The following is an 18,854-nucleotide window of genomic DNA, read 5'->3' on the forward strand; positions in this document are numbered from 1 at the left end:
GTTCTGTCAAATGCTATGAATATCTTGAGATCTGGAAAGACGATGCAATAATGGAAACCTTTCCCCGTAGGGAGCCAATATTGAGACTGCTGTTGAAGTGCTATTTATGTACTTTGGCGGGCTTCGTTCCAAAAACCAGAAATACTTTCCCGCAGGCTGTTTTTCAGGTTATATCTAATTCTTTTCCTGGTATAATTGACTGGAAAAGTGCCTTTATAATTCAGTGAAGTGTACGCAGTGAAAAAAAATACCTACTGTAAGTGTGCCAAAATTGTAGGGAAATCTAAGGGGCATTGTATGGGGGGAAAAGTCATTGTGAGCATAAACCAGACATGTCAAACACAAGGCCCGGGGGCCGGATGCGGCCCGCGAAGTGGTTTCATGCGGCCTGCGAAGCCATCCTGGAAACAGTGAGGGAATGGCCCCCGCTGCCTTGACCCTGGCCCAGGCCGGCCGGGAGCCAATGTACAATTTTGTGGTGGCCATCTATGCTGAAATGCATTCAGTCTTAGCTCCACAAGGCCGTCCAGAAACAGCGAGGAACCAGCCCCTGCCACGTCGGCCCCGCCCCCTGGGTGCATGCTGGGGAGGTGTCACCCTTTGTGAGGAATGAAGAAATGGACCATGCCTTGGCGCTTGCCCCGGTCCCACCCCCTTCTGCCAGAGACCCTCAGAGCTGTCCCACTCCTGCCCAGGCCCCCACAGGCACCCTTGACGTGAACGACGTAGAGCTGGCCATGCCCACCAGTAGGCCACACCCACTCCATCCACGCCCATCCAGTAGGCCGCACCCACCCTGGCCACACCCACCTGCCCGCCCCCGAGGGCAACCGCAATGCTGATGCGGCCCTCAATGAAATTGAGTTTGACACCCCTGGCATAAATGGTCTGTCTTGCATATCTTTTAATTTTCTGACTGTGTTGGCCCACTGGTGCATATACTGATTAATTTCTAAGGGCAGTGTTCCTCAACCTTGGCAGCTTGAAGAGATACCAGATGGATCTGTGAGCTCCTTGCCTGTTAAATTTATACTAAAGTGGTTTAAGAGCATCTTCCTTTATTTCAGAAACAAGGGAACTATCAAGCAGCCCCTGTGCCCGAGTACAACGTCCCGGCCTTAATGGAGTTAGTGCGGGAGAAGGACGAGAGGATTCTGGCTTTAGAAGCTGACATGACCAAGTGGGAGCAGAAGTACCTCGAGGAGAGCACAATCCGGCACTTTGCCATGAGTGCTGCAGCCACAGCTGCGACAGAAAAGTAGGATTTATTGACTTTTTAAAATGTATTTATTTATTCACCAAAATGTATAGAGATGGCTGAATGATAGGCTTTTTCGGTGTTCCATGGGTGTTGGGTGAAAGTCAAGAGCTTTTGAGATCTTTTTTTTAAAGCTCACCATAGACCTCTTGTGAGATATTGGGAGAGTTGGTTGTCTCATGTGATTATGGAGATTTGTAAGTGCACATATATTTCCTTCCTTCCTTCCTTCCTTCCTTCCTTCCTTCCTTCCTTCCTTCCTTCCTTCCTTCCTTCCTTCCTTCCTTCCTACCTACCTACCTACCTACCTACCTACCTACCTACTCAGAGTCTGTAGCATCGCCTTTTCGCAGCCACTTGGACAAGATTGATCCGTCTGTCTGCTGTCATCGCTCTTCTCACTGGGGACATTCAGAGAGTGGGGGGGGTTGGGGGGGGCTGCAGACTCCCAGAGCATCAGGAGCCCAGAGGGTGAAGGGAGAAAGATGGAGGAGCAGCTTTGTAGCTCAGGATTGGACTGTGTGGTCCTTGTGGGGTTTGTTCTCTTTTTCTATACAATATAACCCCACTCGCTTTAGCCCTGAGGATGTTCCCTAGTGGGGTCATGAAACGTCTGCAAGAAAACCGTCAAGCTCAGAGAACCCCAAGGACCCCACCGTCGTTATCCTCCTCCTCCTCTCCACAACTCCCCTCCCTTCTAGCACTGATGATGTTACCTAGTTGGGTAATGAAATGTCTGTAGGAAAACAACCCAGCTCAGAGAACCCCAAGGACCGCACAGTTCTCCTCCTTCTTCTCCTCCTCTTTGCAAACTCACCTCTCTTCTAGCACTGATGATGTTGTCTAGTTTGGTCATGAAACATCTGCAAGAAAACTGTCCAGCTCAGAGAGCACCCAGGACCTCACAGTCGTCGTCGTCTTCTTCTTCTTCTTCTTCTTCTTCTTCTTCTTCTTCTTCTTCTTCTTCTTCTTCTTCTTCTTCTTCTTCTTCTTCTTCTTCTTCTTCTTCTTCTTCTTCTTCTTCTTCTTCTTCTTCTTCTTCTTCTTCTTCTTCTTCTTCTTCTTCTTCTTCTTCTTCTTCTTCTTCTTCTTCTTCTTCTTCNCCTCTCCTTCTTCTTCTTCTTCTTCTTCTTCTTCTTCTTCTTCTTCTTCTTCTTCTTCTTCTTCTTCTTCTTCTTCTTCTTCTTCTTCTTCTTCTTCTTCTCCTTCTCCTTCTTCTTCTTCTCCTTCTCCTTCTCCTTCTCCTTCTCCTTCTCCTTCTCCTCCTCCTCCTCCTCCTCCTCCTCCCTTCTTCTTCCTTCCTTCCTTCCTATTTCTAACCACCCATCTCCCTCACAGAGGGACTCTTTGGTAGTTAGTGGAGGCCATTAGGATTGTCATGACACACCTGGGCACTGCATTGCCATCCCGGGATGCCAATGGCAGAGGAAGTCCCAACCCTTTATGAGTAAGTACCCCACTGAGCACCCGGAGGCAACTAGGTGTCACCCATGGTCTCTTTGGCAAAAGAACCACACAGAAGAAGCATGAAAGACATTCCATTTTGAGAGACAAGAAAGCTTCCCCGACTAGAGAAGCAGATAATTGGATCGATGAAAGGAAGGTTCTTGTATTTTGATCAAGTCAGATAAAAGCTTTTTTGGGGGGTTTTTTTCTGTTGCCAGAGAGACTTTGGCCACCAGCCACTCCCGCAGTGGCAGCTACAGCGAGAGCTCTCTGGAAGTCCGCATATGGCAGGAAGAAGAGGCGAAGATGCAAAAGAACCAGAAGTGTCAGGACATGGAATACACGTAAGGAACAGCTGTGAAATAGCTGCTGTGGGATTTGAATGATGCTTTGCAGCGCTGAGGTTCCCTGCAGTGCTTAATAAGAATGTTCAGCTTTTGGAATACAAGGCCCTAAACCACTTGGGAACCAGATCCTGAACGTGCTGCATTCATGGTAGAAAACTGGTTGGTTGCCAAGGGTTAGAAAAGGTCCTCTGTCTATACTTTGACTAAGAGTCCTCTTGTGGTTACAGGGCTTCTTTAATGAATGCTCTCTACCTGGAAGATCCTAAAGCATCTTCTCTTGCATTTGGGGGGCACCAAGTGAAGACCCATCTCTTCATTCAGGCCTTTCTTGTATTAATGCTGTAGAACAAGGGTCTTCAAACTTGGCCCTTTTATGACTTGTGGACTTCAACTCCCAGAATTCCTCAGCCAGGCACGCATGCCTGGCTGAGGAATTCTGGGAGTTGAAGTCCACAAGTCATAAAAGGGCCAAGTTTGAAGACCCCTGCTGTAGATAGAAGAATGGTTTTGTTTAGCTTTCTTTTCCACCCTGTGTATATTTTTTTTCACACAGTTTCCTTTGGTGTATTTCAATCATTTTTTTTTCCAATATTTTATTAAAGTCTATTATAAGATGAAAATACAGAAAGAAGCAAACGTTAGAATGCTAAGGGAAAGAAGAAGGGTGCAAAGAGAAAGAAAGGGGGAAAAAATAGGGATTTTCAACTTTTTCAGTGTAGTAGAATACAAAAAAGAGAGAGAGCACAATTTCAACCTTTTGTTTTACATTTCTAAACATTCGAAGCCATTTCTATTATAACGAAATTATCCTATTCATCAAAACCAAAAATCAAAAGTTTTATTTTTTTTTATTTTGAGCAAAAAGTCCAGAAGTGGTTTCCAAGTAGAAAAAAAAAACTAGATAAATTCTTCTCTTTAATTAAAACAGTCAATTTGGCCATATCTGCCAATTCCATCAACTTTACCATCCATTCTTCCATATTTTAATCATTTCTGAATGTTTTGATATACTGGTTGGCAATGATATAGTAAATAAATGATGCCTACATATCCCAGTCAGGCCATAACATTAATATTGCATCAGGAACAGAGTGTATTGGAACATTGTATTCATCTGTTTCCCACCTTCTTCCATGTATACAAACCAAGGATGTGCTTACATGACAGTGTCTCCAACTAGCCAACCACATTTTAGACTCACGACCCTGTGGTTGTTTCATGGTTTCATGCATTGTGTGAATTGAGAAATGTCAATTAATAATATAAACCACTGTGCATTTCACAGTAGATGCTGCTATGTTATCCATGCAATAGGAGGAAGGTTTGATGGGTAAATCTACTCTATAGCAAATAGCATCTGTTGTGATGCAAATTTTAGAAAATTTTGGGAAACTCTGTGGTCATCTTTAGGATTACCCTCTTAATGATGACTGCAAGAGGAGGGGGCAGACCAGACTGTCCATTTTTGCTCTTCTTCGCATGAAAGAGCTCTCAATGTCAGCCATTCAAGATAGGTCAGATCAGGAAACAGATACCACAAGAACTACTGGAGGTATATTTTATTGTTATAGGAAATAACAGAATGTTCAAGTTTCTCTTATACTAAAGATAATCAAGAAGTGACAATCCTGAGTTTCTCGTCCTCTCCTGTCTTTCTCGGCTAAGTTCATGTTTTCAGTAACACTTGTTGTACTCCTTTTTCAAGGTTATCTGAGTACTCCTGTACAAGGGGACAGCCCCTTGATAGGATGGTACCAATCAAATGTCTTCTATACAGAAAATATTTTGTCCGTGCTGAATACATTGCAGACTGGTTGAGCTGCACAGTCACATCCACGGGGGATTAAGCCACTCCAGCTTGGTTATCTTTGCAGCCATGCACAAATGTGGAAGTGGTGTGTTTGTGTGCTTTTAACAAATACTATGGCTTAAATCCGCTAAATTGATCATGGCAGGATTAAAGGAAACCCTAACCGGGATCAGAAGGATACAACATTTGAATCTAGAGTGAGAAAAGTGTTTTGGTCCAAATCCCTACCCAGTTCTAGCTGGGGCCAAGTGACCTCTTTAAGTCTTACTTCTACTTCAATAATACTATTACCTCTGCGTTTACGAGTGTAATAAATTACTACTATTACCAGAATAAAGAATCTGTATGCAAAAATCATCGAGAAAGATGCCATGATCAAGGTTCTTCAGCAGCGATCCAGGAAAGATGCCAGCAAAGGAGATTCAGCAAGTTTGCGGCCCGCTCAGTCGGTGCCATCCATAGCTGCGGCTACGGGCACACACTCCCATCAGACCTCCCTGAACCACACCCAGGGCGTTGAGGAGAAGAAAGAAGAAAAGTCTTGGAAAGAAAGCATTGGTGAGCTTCAATTCATATGTGATACGAAGCCACAATTGTTGAATGAGCCAGTTTTGTTCAGACAATATGCTAAACCCTGTATTGTCTTTTGTCCACTGCAGTGGCTAGGTTCATATAACTTGTTTAGTTCAACTCTTTATCATTCAGTAGAACATGGGAACCCACCCTTGGTGTGTAAACTGGGGCCTGGCGAAGACCTACTAATGTTCTCCATTTTTTTAGAACAGGGAGTCTCAACCTCATCAACTTTAAGATGTGTGAACTTCAACTCCCAGAATTCCCTATTCAGCTTTGCTGGCTGGAGTGTCCTGGGTGTTGAAGTCCACATATCTTAAAATGGCTGAGCTTGGGGAACACTGTCTTAAAGGAAGATAAATGTTGTACTTCACCCATATAATATTGCTCCATGCACATTTGGGATGGCTTGCTGTTTTTCCCAGTTATGTTTTGATGAAAACTTTTCTTGATTTATTTAGTCAACAATTTTATGAAGTCTTACTTTTAAGAAATTTGGTAAACTATTTTAAAGATCAATCAGTGGTAAATATGGCAGTAGAAAAAGTGATAACAACAACAACAACAACAATAATAATAATAACAATAACAACAACAATAATAACAATAACAATAATAATAAAGTTGGGAGGGACCTTGGAGGTCATCTAGTCCAACTCCCTGCTCAGGCAGGAAACCCTACATCATCTCGGACAAATGGCTGTCCAGTCTCTTCTTAAAAACTTCCAGTGTTGGAGCATTCACCGCTTCTGGAGGCAGGTTGTTAGGTTGTTCCACTGGTTAATTGTTGAAATAGGATAATTATTGAAATAGGATATTTTATTTGCCAGATATCCTGCTTCAATATTGTGTGGTGGCCAGAGATTTACTGCATCGCTATTGGCTCATACTTTCAGCAAAGTAATATACAAAGTTATGAAGGTTTAAATGGCATAACCAGATGCACCCCAGTGACAGTTGTAAGGGTGTGTGTCTTTAAAGTATGGTTTTGGGTCACGCAACATGCTAAATCAGGGGTGGGCAACTATGGCAACTTTACAACCTGTTGACTTCAACTCCCAGAATGTAGTCATAGCTGGCTCACAAATTCTGGGAGCTGAAGTCCACAGGTGATACACGGTATGTTTGAACAAATAATCCAAATTATGTACCAACAGAAAATAATATTTGTTTCTCAGGATTTAACTATGGAGTCCTTGCTGTTCTCTAAGCTTCGATGTTTTCTTGCCAAACTTTCCTTACCCAACTAGGTAACATCTTCAGTGATAGACAGTCCTAGCACTGAAAATGTTATCTAATTGGGTAATGAAACATCTGCAAGAAAACAACCAAGCTCAGAGAGCACCAAGGGCTCCACGTCTTATTATGGCTTAACACAATGGCCTTTTTCACACAATATGCTAAGACGATAACATAGTCTCCAAAGCACATGTCCCAAATTTTATTTAGGTTTTGGACTCTATTGCCTGCATACTTCTTTGGGCCTCAGGTCTCTTTATATCTGGACTAACTCTTTGGAACTTATTTTCAGCTTTCCCTACGAAGCTAGAGTTTTTCCCTAGGGCTTTGCTTACTTCTGCCATATGGGCAGTTTTCCCTTCTTCATAAATTGCTGCTGGAAGCATTCCACTAGCTTTGTTCCCAGAGCAGCCAAAAAGTTTGTGAACATTCAGCCCTGTCACATCATTTCAGCCAGTTTGCATCACTGCCATGAGTATAATGTGGTTGGGAAAAAAAATGACCTGGCTCCTTTCCAGCCATTGCTTTTAGAAGGAGCCAGCAAGTTTCAGAAACATCAGCATATTTAACTAGGATTGGTTGTGAGAAATATATTTTAACAAAGACAATAATGGATGATGGGCAATATATATATATATGCTACTTACTGTATTTGTTTAGTATTGTTTACAGGAATTTGCATAAAACAGTGAGGTTAAAAACATTGAGAAGTGTGACTATTAGTAATCATTAAGTGTGCAGGTTAGTGCTCTCAAATAACTCCCATTTTGTTCCTTCTTTAATGGATATTAGTTAGAATAACCAGCAGAGTGTCATCTATATAGGAAGCTTAACAATATATTTCTGTCCTGGCTTACCACTCCAGTAAAAAGCCAAGATCAGGAAGCCAACTAAAACCCCACGCTTCTAATTCAGGTTTGTGAGAGTCGAGGCAAGCCAGGAATCCAGGTTTAGACAATTAAGTTTCGATGGCAGACTAGATCTTGGGTTCTGTAGTCACTCTTGTTCGTATATTGCTTATTGTTGGTCAGACTCCCAGGCATTTTAGCTTACAGTTTTGTGTACTTGCAACCATCCTGCATAGAATGTAGCTTTCCTGCATTAGATGTTGCAAAATTTAGTCTGTATGCTCTTTGAGGAAGCCATGGTAGAAATATAATGAAAAATATCTTGGTGTCCATGTTGTTATTTTCTTGAAGGTTTGTTGTTAGGAAAAGACACCTCTGAACACTCATCCATCCCTTCGTTGACCCTTCCAACTCCATCTTTGTCCTCTACAATGTCTTCATGGCCGGTCACCATCTGCCATGCTAAAATGGGCAGCAAAGACAACAGCACTCAGACAGACAAAGGCACGGAGCTTTTCTGGCCCACTGCAGCTTCTTTTCCGGGGAGAGGAAAACTGAGTCATTCTTCTGGCAGCAGTCCGGCCCTGAGGCACATCGCAGGCAAAAATGCTGGGGAAAGACCAGGTGAGCAGTTCCAATTGCATTGATCCCGAGAACGTGACTGGCAGGATCTGTCAACTTGCGATTTGTAGAGTTCCGAGTCTTGAAAATTTGCTCCTGGGAAAAGCAAAATGCAAGTAGTGCTCGATTTATAACTATAATTATAGTTGTAAGTAATTATACAAGAGCCATGGTGGCACAGTGGTGAGAAATCAGTATTGCAGGCTAATTCTGCCGACTGCCAGCAGTTCGATCCTGACCAGCTCAAGGTTGATTCAGCCTTCTGTCCTTCTGAGGCTGGTAAAATGAGAACCCAGATTGTTGGGGGCAATACGCTGACTCGGTAAACCACTTAGAGAAGGCTGTAAAGCACTGTGAACTGGTATAAAAGTCTAAGTCCTATTGCTATTGCTGTTGTAAGTCATGCCAATCATTCAGTGAGTCATCACATGACCAATCCGATTTTATGACTGTTTTTGTGGCAGTCATTAGCAAATTACCGTGGAGATTAAGCAAATCCACCGTCGGTAAGCAAACCTATTGTTCGCAATAGCCATTTTTTTATTTTGGGGGGGCCAGAAAGCGATAGTAAATGCAGTTTCCTAATCGCGGCCATGTGACTGTGGGACATTGCAAACAGCTATAAATGCAAGCTGGTTGCCGAGCAGCGAAAATACAGATGTGATGAGGGGGGTACTAGCTGTTGGAAGTTCAAATCTGGATCGTAAGTACCTTTTTGGGGGTCTGTTGTAAATTCGAAAGGTTGCTAAGTGACCAGCCATAGGTTTAGGACTACCTGTAAAGCAAAATTCAGAAATCATCCATTTTCTACTCACTGATGCTTTCCATCTTGGAAAACTCTCACCTTTTACTTAGCTGATTAATCTCTTACTGACCTGTAGGAGTTAAAGGGGCTCTGTGTTTCTTTAATTTGCTTCCCTGTGGCCCCTCCTAGGAATGTTTCTTCTATTCCTTTACACATTGTTTTGAATGGAAGCCGCTTGTACCCAAGAGCTTTACATCCAGCAGGGTTAAGGCACATTTTATTTGGCAGTGCCTAAGGCTGCCATCGCCCGAAAGAACGGTCTTAAAACCGGATAGCAAAAACAAATACCTGTAGATTTCTGTAGATCAGCTTCTATACTAAACACGGGTAATTTGGCCCTAAAACCTGACCCATTCTCTACATTTTTTTCCCTCCTAGAAAACTCTTCCAGCTGTGGGAAACTCCTGGACATCAGCAAAAGCAGAGTTAGCAATCTGCTTCATAAGCCTGAATTTCCAGATCCAGATATGATGGAAGTCCTTATTTGAAGCCGTGGAGCTTTTGCTGCTTTGGGTAAAAGCACCTCATCACCCTGGAGAAGAGGGGGGGGGTTGTTGTTTTCATTGCTGTGCTTGAGTTAAAAACTCTGAAGGAGAACCACAAAGTTGGACCAAGAAAGTTCGAACCTAGAAGAAAACTCCAGGTGGATCTGAGAGTTGAGGAGGGCAGAGGACTCGGAATGTTGGAGATGGAACATTTGGGATGTCTGCTATGTACAGTCAACCATGATGTGGATTTGGGGGGAGGGGATGGCAAGATGTTATAGGAATAAGAGGATGTTTCTATGGAGGATGTGTTTGATGTTCTCTTACCACCTAAGTAGTGACATCATTGGGTGGCATGTTGCCTACGTGGAATTTTTTTGAGTTGTATTTGCGATTCTTGGGCGAGGGAGCAGGACTTCCAAATATCATTGTTTTAGCTGCTACCTTCTTCCTGCTTTTCCTCTTTGATTCCCCCACCATCTGGGTTTGCTTCTACTGTATGTCAAACATGCCGGCGTAGATCTCTGGTAGAACCAAATTTAGACAGGTTAATCTTAAATTGTTTCCGTGATCTCCGTAGTTGTCTCTGTCTACAGCGGGTCCCTGAATGCTGTTGACCACAGAGGAAAATGAGTTGACATCCAGGTGCTCAATACATGAGAGCCATGACTTGCTGGTCTTATTCCATAAGATCATCTGCATTACGAAACTAAGCAATCAGTGAGCAAAACAACCAAATGATCACCAGCTCCTTCAAATTTAATTTATTCTGTCAGATCCCAGCTCATTTAGGCCTAAAGTTAATAATCCCAGAAGCATTGAATGGGATTTCTTCCTTGGATTCATAGCAAGGATGCACCCACAGCAAAATTCCCAAAGGGGACCGGTCTCTGTCCAGAGGTTATGCATCTGAACAGTCGTGTGTGAAGATTGTGCCTCTTTGGATCAGCTTTGCTGACTTGCCAGTAGATCTGTTTATGATCCTGCTGCCTAGGTAAGATTTCTTTGAGCCTCTGCTGTAAGCTGGATTGTCGAAAGAGTCCTAATATAATATAGGAAGTAGTGAACACAATGGTCCCTTTTGGATGGGGCCAAATGTGCCGTTGTTTTTGTATTCTCCTCTGTTGTGTAGTTTAGTGCTTGTTACGCTGTACTCTTTCTGACGAAAAGTGTGTACATTGGTAAGAGTCCTTAGTCCATGTAGCAGTGTTCTGGTTTTGCTCTGACTCGTACATTTGCCTCTTCATCGGATGTTAGGTGAAGAAAAAAAGTCTCCCAAGACTTGTAGTAAATGCTACTTCCCGGTGTATCTGTAGATAGCAAGGTAATGCAAACCTCTTTTTCCTCATTCCCTTCCTCTATAGACCAGGAGACAGTCTTAACTGCCTTTTGTTACGGGCATGTTTATCCAGGACATGGAGCTCCTTGTTCTCTGTGGCAAAAAGCCCCAAATGCAGCACTCTATGAGTCCAAGTTATGTTTGATCCAAAGCATAAATAGCTGGCCTCAAATTCTGACTGTGGTCTTGCTCAAATTTCTCTCCATGGACTATAAGGCAAAGATGTACACCAGGACTGTACGTAGCGTTGCTTACTCAGTGCTGTTTCTGAGGTGCAAAACATGGCAATCTAGAGGGGAATTAGCCTAAAAGTTGCTTCTTTATATTATATATATGCAGTGCTTTTTTTCTAAAAAAAAAAAAAAAAAAAAAAAGGTGCCGGAACTCACACACGTCATACAACCCGCCTTGCCTACCCTACAAGGTTCCATCCAAAAAAGGTGCCGGAACTCCGTTCTGGGCGTTCTATGAGAAAAAAAGCCCTGTATACTGTATATGTATGTACATTTAGACATACATACCTTGCCACATTTCATTAAAGACCAGGCCTTCTATTAATTACCTTTCCAACAGTACATTTACATCCAAGATTGCACAGTTTGCACACAAAGGGCGAATTGTTACCATTCTTTTGTGTGCAAACTGCAGGTGGCTTTCCCAAGCCAAAAGAATCGGGACATTAAAATCTTGTTAATCTGGCTGCATGCAAAAAATAATGTCACTGTAGATTTTTTAGTGCCAAAATATGTGGCCCAGGAGGATCCCCGGAGTCTAAGCAAAGTAGGCGGGGCCAAAACTTAGGGGTCTTTTTTTGCATTGGGAGGGCTGGTTAGCTAGATTTTATAGGCAAGTTGCAAACATCTAATATCCCTGCCCACTTTTCCCTTAACCAACTTGGTGAGGTCATCAAGCTGATGGAAGTTCACCCCCATTCCAGCCCATCCTATTAGAGCATAATTTATCTACAGTATTGCATTTGTATAGTGGCTGCTATCCTTGTAAACCAGTGTTTTCTAGCTTGCTCATACCTGATCTATGTGCTGCTGCAATGTTATCCTGCCTGACATTTATAGCGTTATATAGTTATATTCCGGGCAAATGGATTGTAAGATAATGTCAATTTCCCCTGTTGTGTTTCTGTTGTGCAGATTGGCTACTGCAGAGCATTGTACAGCTTGAATGTGTTTGTATAGATACATAGCGTCTCATCTTCCATAACAAATATGGGTGACTCTGGCCAGCCAAAGAATTTTCTCCTGTTCTCTGCTGCTTACATTTGTGCCTTAATATTGTATATAATAAATGTATACAACTACAGTTTACAAATCATTTCTTTGATGCAAACTACACCCTAGTACATCACAAAGATTGGCAATATAGTGCTTGTGGAAAGCATCATGTTCCAAAACATGCCAAACCATAAATCTTGGTTAGCATATTATAATTGTGTTGATATAATGTGCTCTGCTCAAAGTGGACTTTAATGGCCCACTCTGCAGCACATTTTATGATAGAAGAATTCCCAGAACTTGCTGAACTACAAACTATCCAATCATGAATTATCCAAGTTTAGAATAAAGCTTGAGTTTGTGGATAGGAACAGATCAAGGGGTTACTTTGTTAACCAACTACCTCCTTGCTCAACAACATATAACTAGTAAGAGAATTCACTAAGAATGTGGAATCCTTGGTGCTCTCTAAGCTTCGTTTTTTTTCTCTTGCAGATGTTGCATTACCCAACCAGGTGACAGGACGATGTTCTGCAGTTGGGTAACGAAACATCTGCAAGGAAAAAAACCAAGCTCAGAGATATATATTTTCTTCTATTGTAACTAAGAATAGTTTGCAGAGTTATAGTTAGTGCATGTAGCTTTATGTATATTTGCTCATAGTAATTAAATCATCAGTAGTAAAAGAGCTTATATTAGCCTGGGTAAGGGGCCTCTTTGATCAATAGAACTCCATCACCTTATGGTTTTGCAGCTTTAAGCTCGATTCGTACAGGCAATCTTAAAGATTTCTTGAAACATGTCAACTATAGAATTGTTGAAAAGAGAGCTGTCCTTAGTAAAGTACTCTTTCGCGCAAACACAGTATGAGTTTTAAGTCTTTTAAGTGCATGTATATGTATATGAATGGGTGCACCCATGTAACTGACTCTTGGGGAAAGTAGAAAGGGGTGGAAAATCAGTGGCATTTGATGGGACGCTAGTAGGAACCATGTGTTTGGAACAAACATGACTTAAGTCCAGATTCATGCTTTCATCAACTAATTACTTTAGGTAAATAGAAATGCCAGATGTTGCTTGTTAAATTCATCTTTTTACATGAAAAACAGTTGCTTCTCCCCAGCCCCTACCTCTCACCATATCACGTGTTGTGATATTTTTGCACACGTAATGCAAATCTGTGTAATTGATTAGATGATGGCATGGTACACAGTAAGCGATGTCTTTTATCTGTGCTAGAGATGCTCAATCAAGTTCCAGTCTCCTTGGGATCCAATGTATAATTTCAGACCTTTTAAGAATTTGAACTAATTATTACTTGGAAATTACAGATAGTCTTTGACATACGACTGTAATAGAGTCTGTCCATTATGGTCATATGTTCTGATGGTCATAAATTGGGTCAGCCACTGCCAGCCTTGGTTTTATTTGTTTAAAATTAAGATGTACATACGTATACAGGTTATCCTTGACTTACAATCACAATTGAGCCCATTTCCATTGCTTAAATGAGACACTTAAGTGAGTTTTGCCCCATTTTACGACCTTTCTTGCCATAGTTGTTATGTGAATCACTGCAGTTGTTAAATAAGTAACACACTTCTTAAGTGAATCCGGCTTCCCCATTGACTTGGGTTATCAGAAGGTTGCAATAGGCGATCCCATGACCTCAGGACCTTGCAGCCGTCATAAATACAAGTCAGTTGTCAAGCATCTGAATTTTGTGATTGCGGGCCTGCTGCAACAGTCATGTGAAAAAAAAAACCATAGGTCACTTTTTTCAGTGCTGTCGTTAACGTCAAACCATCACTAAATGAATGGTCATAAGTTGAGGACTATGTATTTAAAATCAGAGATGGCAGAGGAAATCATTGTGGGCTTTGAATTTTATTCTTGAGCACTGAAGATTTTTAATTAGAGCTTTGTAGCCTCCCACATCTGTTTTTTCAGTTTAATGAAATATGTGAGAAACTCCCAGGGGAAGCCCTGCTTTTGCAGTTTTAAAGGAATGTCAGTTTTACTGTCTTTGTGATAACAAAGGTTAGGATGGAAGCGGTCTCTGGGATTTACTATCCAGAGCCAAATGGCCATGAGAAAGTGGAGGCCTCCATTCCCAACAGAGAGGGACAACTATTTTTTAGTAACTGTTTTTGAGAAAGTACTTCTGGAATTCCCCAAACAGGAGATCCATGATAAATGGAGCCACTGCACCCGCCAAGACAGGGTCCATTTTTCTCATGGTTTAAAAATGTCCAACCTTGGCAACCTTAAGAGTTGTGGATTTCAACTCCCAGAATTCCCCAGTCAGCATGGCTGGCTGGAGAATTCTGAGAATTAAGGTCCACAAGTCTTAAATGTTGCCAAGGTTGGACACCCCTGCTACTTTAAAGAAACCTATTAGCCTGCCTTCTCTTAAATGTGACTGATCCCAAAATCTCTCTTCTTTCCTCCACATCTGTGTATGCAGCTTTTCATTGGGGGGGGGGAAAAAATCAATATAGCGCTCAGTGAACTTTAGTAAAATGGTCTCCACTCCTTGAATTGGGTTTCCTTGCATGAGGTTAGGGCAGGGGTAGGCAACCTTGGCTCTTTTATGACTCGTGGACTTCAACTCCCAGAATTCCTGAGCCAGCCATGCTGAGGGGAAAGGGAGAGGTTTCCAAGCTGAGCCATGCTGGCTCAGGAATTCTGGGAGTTGAAGTCCACGAATCATAAAAGAGCCAAGGTGGCCTACCCGTGGGTTAGGGGAATTCCCAACAGATTGCAAGCAAAATAAGCTGCCATCGGGACACGGACCATGAAAGGTAAAGATTCCTTTGACTCAAGGCTGATTCCTGGTGATATCAAAATCCCCATGTAGCTTTTTTGGACACAGTCTTCCAAGATTTATTTATTTGTTTTAATTTCCCAAACTGGTCACAGTTCTGTGATGTCCTGGTGATCTTCTACCCTTGATTAACCATATTAGCCAATAATACATGATTTGTCTGATGCTCTGTAGTCTGCTAGGTTTCCATTTAGGGCTGGTTTAATGCTTGCCAATTATTTTAACAGCAGTGCTGGTTTATGGAGGAACTAGCAGGAAAGTAGGTGAGAGGTGAGACATAAATCCAAGTAAGTATTTTCAATTGAAAAATAAAACATCAGGGAGCCTGGTGATCATTAAGGACAATAAGTAAAGAGTCCCACTAGGTTCTGTTTGGGTACCTCACAAGAATGTAAGTTACCATACAGATAAGTAAATTGATATATGCATCTTTATATTTGGAGTAACTATGGTCATTATACCACCGGTTACTTTTTAAATAGAAGAGAATATATAAAGCTCGGGGTGGAACTTTGGAGTCCTTGATACTCTGGTTATTTGCTTGCAGACGTAATGAACATGGTGTTAGTTGGGTAATGAAACAGCTGTAAGCAAACAACCAAGTTCAGAGGGCAACAAGGATTCCATAGTTAGTTTTTAGTTATCTCTCCCTTTTTAAAGAAGTTGTACATGGAGACAAACATAATCAGTGAAAACAGCCTGAAATAACATCTTGATGAAATCCTGTTAGGGCGTGGGGAGGAAGTGGTATCAGCCCTTTATGGTAGACCAGACTTGAACCAGCCGTGGTGGCGCAGTGGTTAGAATGCAGTATAGCAGGCTAATTCTGCCCACAGTCTGGAGTTCGATCCTGACCAGCTCAAGGTTGACTCAGCCGTCCATCCTTCCCAGGTCAGTAAAATGAGGACCCAGATTGTTGGGAGCAATATGCTGACTCTGTAAACCGCTTAGAGACGGCAGTAAAGCACTGTGAAGTGGTAGATAATTCTAAGAGTTATTGCTAGTGCTAACACCAAAGTCATGAGTACTAAAACTACATTTATTATAGGATTAATAGTGAGAATCTTGCAAGTCGAGAGTGTCTTCCCCTCTCCCTACCTTCATCCTAAGGAGAACCAAGTGAGATATGCTTTCTCAAATTCCACTCCTGATTTGGGTTCAGACTTTTCCTATCTGATTATCTTGGCTCCAGCTCTTCCTCCAGGCTATATTCATAGCCCAGGACACCAGGGCAGGGGAAGAAACCTAAATCTGAATCTTCCTATCTCTAGCTAGCAAAACTATTCTGAACCAGACTAAAAGGCAGGCCCGTCACCAATTCTTTGACGTAACATTAACCCAAGCGGTTCCCCATTTTCATTCAGAAACACAAGTGAAAACCCTCGTCTGCTCTTCTCCCACCCAAGGGCATATCAGGAAAAGCAGCAAAACGACACCATCATTGTGGTAGACAATCATTGTGGTAGACATTGTGGTAGACCAAGATAAGCTAGGTCTACAGCTAAGTGTAAAGCTGCATTAAGAGACTCTTGCAAGTCTGAAGATACAAGGCTCCCGCCTTCTCCTTACCACCCAAGAAACTAGGGCGGGTCCCTTCTGAGCTTCTTGCTTCACCCTCTATCCAATTGCAGGACATGCTGTCTCTTATCTTACTGTTCCCTAGGCAGCCATTGTTCACTCTGTCTCCCAATGTCTTTCCTACGTACCATTACAGCTGCTGGGTTCCTACCTCTCAGAATAGGGTATGATCCACCCGACATTGTCATTTTCCCTTTTTCAACCCCTGTCCTCTCCACCCCATCTTCCTTATGGTGGGGTTTTGGTGAAGTAGGGCCCAATTCTAAACTAGAGGCTGCCGGTGCTGAGGAGTAATGGTCAGGCTGCTTGTCCATGCAGGGTTTGCAGACGACACATCAGCCAGAACTAATAAAGGATGCTTCCTGTCACAGGAGATAGAAGGACCACTGCTGAATCTAAAAACATACCCAAGCTTTCCCATTTGAGTGAGAGGGAGAGTACAAAATTTGCAGAGCAGGAGAGGGAGCTAATGTAGGTTTAAGAAAGAAAATAGTCTCGTAAGTGAAGGATTTATTGGAAGTCATTTTCAAAACATTTACAGAATGATTTTCCGGTGAACATACATTCATCGCAATAAGGAAACCAACATCTTCAAGAAAGGGGGAGGGGAGGGCAGGGGATAGGTTTACAACAACAAATCATGCAAAATATGCCAGATGAGGAATTAAGTTAAAAAGACACCTATGATCATGAAGGATACCTGCCCATTGTGGACAGATTTTCCATCCAAGCCAGCATTTTTTCCGATGGAAGTCAAACGACTTGCGCCCCGCACAACCTATCGGCAACACAGACTATTCAAAAACGAGACCCTACTTGATGTATTTTTCCATAAACTTTTTGTGAAATTCAGACCGCAGCGTGTCATTGACGAATCGTTTGTCTTTTTTTATCTCGTCTACACCCTTAGCGCAATTCTTGAAGACGACATCGTCGTCCCACCTATAAGAGGAAAGGAACAATCTACATGTGAGAAGCATAGCCAGAGACTTTTGGTCCACACTATAATATTCTGGCACATTTCCCCTTCTGGAAGGTTGAGTACTGAACCAGGGACAACCTATGTCAGTGTTTCTCAACCTTGACAATTTTAAGCAGTGGTTCTCAACCTGTGGGTCGGGACCCCATTTGGGGTCGATCGACCATTTCACAGGGGTCGCCAAGCAAAGCTGTACACCATTTTTTTTGTCCGCCATTTTCTTCCCCTTTTCCGGCGGGTGCCTTACCTCCCTTGGGCTGGGCCAGCTGGTGGTCGGCCTGCTCCGTCTCTGCTGCTTGCCAGCTACGCCTCGGCCGGCGCAGGGGCCGGAACCACGCATGCGCAGCGCTCCCGGGCAGGGAAAGTCCTCGACTTACGACCGGTTGGGTAGTCCTCGACTTACAACCGGTTTAGTCCTCGACCTATGACCGGTTTAGTCCTCGACTTACGACCGGTTGGGGTCGCGGCATTAAAAAGGTTGAGAACCACTGATTTTAAGGCATGTGGACTTCAACTCCCAGAATTCCACAGCCAGCAATGCTGGCTGTGGAATTCTGGGAATTGAAGTCCACATGCCTTAAAATTGTCAAGGTTGAGAAACACTGACCTATGTGAACATGTGTAAGGCTGAACTGCATGAAAAAAGCAGTCATCATTTGCCAATGATTGGGACCATGGCCAGATTAAGGATGAACCATTCTGAGTAACTTCATCTCGGCTAAGAAAACCTTGAGAGATGGAGAACAACAGAATATTACAGAAAACAAAGGAACAACTGAAAATCCTATGAAATGTATATGAAAGGTCATGTGGTAAATGACATTTGAAACTAAGAAAAGCACAGTAAGTGCTATTTGGACAGATAAAACAAGGGCCCAATGTTATAATTTCCCCCAGACAGTCCTGATTTTGTTTATATTACGGATCTTCCTAAACAGGAGTTTATGAATGCGTACATGAGTTGATTATAGAAACCATACAGGCTGTCCTTGAATTATGACCATGATGCAGCCTGCCCATTTTGGTCATAAGTCGCGATGGTCATAAAACAGGTCAGTCACATGACCACCTGATTTTATTATAGTTTTTGCAGTGGTCGTTGAGCAAATGCAGCAATTGTAAAGTGAGTGTGGGGCTTGATAAAAGCAAACCTATGGTAAAACTGATTAAAATCATACTAAAATGTGATCACAGGACACTGCAAATTATTATTATTATTTATTATTTATTAAATTTATATACCGCCCTATCTCCCTTACGGGACTCAGGGTGGTGAACAGGCGATACTAAAAACCACGATAAATATACACAAGTTTCTGTTGTAAAATCAAATTAAATAACAGGCCTGCTCTAAAAACACCCCATACAAAACCCCCACTGAAACATAATCAAACTACGCCAGGCCGGCCGCACGGAATAGATGGGCCTTCAGGGCTCGGCGAAAAAGGCGCAGGTCCGCAACTGTACGTA

At 42.6% G+C, this 18,854-nt stretch overlaps 2 protein-coding genes across 2 annotated transcripts in view; one reads left to right on the forward strand and one right to left on the reverse strand.

Annotated features, from left to right (window-relative positions):
- The window catches only part of AMOTL1 (angiomotin like 1), a 33,421-nt gene extending 23,931 nt beyond the window's left edge, over window positions 1–9,490 (forward strand). Inside the window, exons 8-12 of the mRNA XM_015823824.2 lie at window positions 1,068–1,258; window positions 2,923–3,048; window positions 5,193–5,419; window positions 7,873–8,145; window positions 9,326–9,490. Of these exons, the coding sequence (XP_015679310.2) occupies window positions 1,068–1,258; window positions 2,923–3,048; window positions 5,193–5,419; window positions 7,873–8,145; window positions 9,326–9,435 (927 nt within the window). The 3' untranslated portion in view covers window positions 9,436–9,490. The remainder of the gene's footprint in view (window positions 1–1,067; window positions 1,259–2,922; window positions 3,049–5,192; window positions 5,420–7,872; window positions 8,146–9,325) is intronic.
- Window positions 9,491–16,900: 7,410 nt separating this feature from the next.
- Window positions 16,901–18,854, reverse strand: part of CWC15 (CWC15 spliceosome associated protein homolog) — a gene marked incomplete in the record, with an annotated part of 16,759 nt that continues 14,805 nt past the window's right edge. The window contains 1 exon segment of the mRNA XM_015823857.2: window positions 16,901–17,347. Within this exon segment, the coding sequence (XP_015679343.1) occupies window positions 17,218–17,347 (130 nt within the window).

The sequence above is a fragment of the Protobothrops mucrosquamatus genome, unplaced genomic scaffold (genome assembly GCF_001527695.2).
Source record: "Protobothrops mucrosquamatus isolate PMUCROS unplaced genomic scaffold, P.Mucros_1.0 scaffold_181, whole genome shotgun sequence".
NCBI classification, from domain to species: domain Eukaryota; kingdom Metazoa; phylum Chordata; class Lepidosauria; order Squamata; family Viperidae; genus Protobothrops; species Protobothrops mucrosquamatus.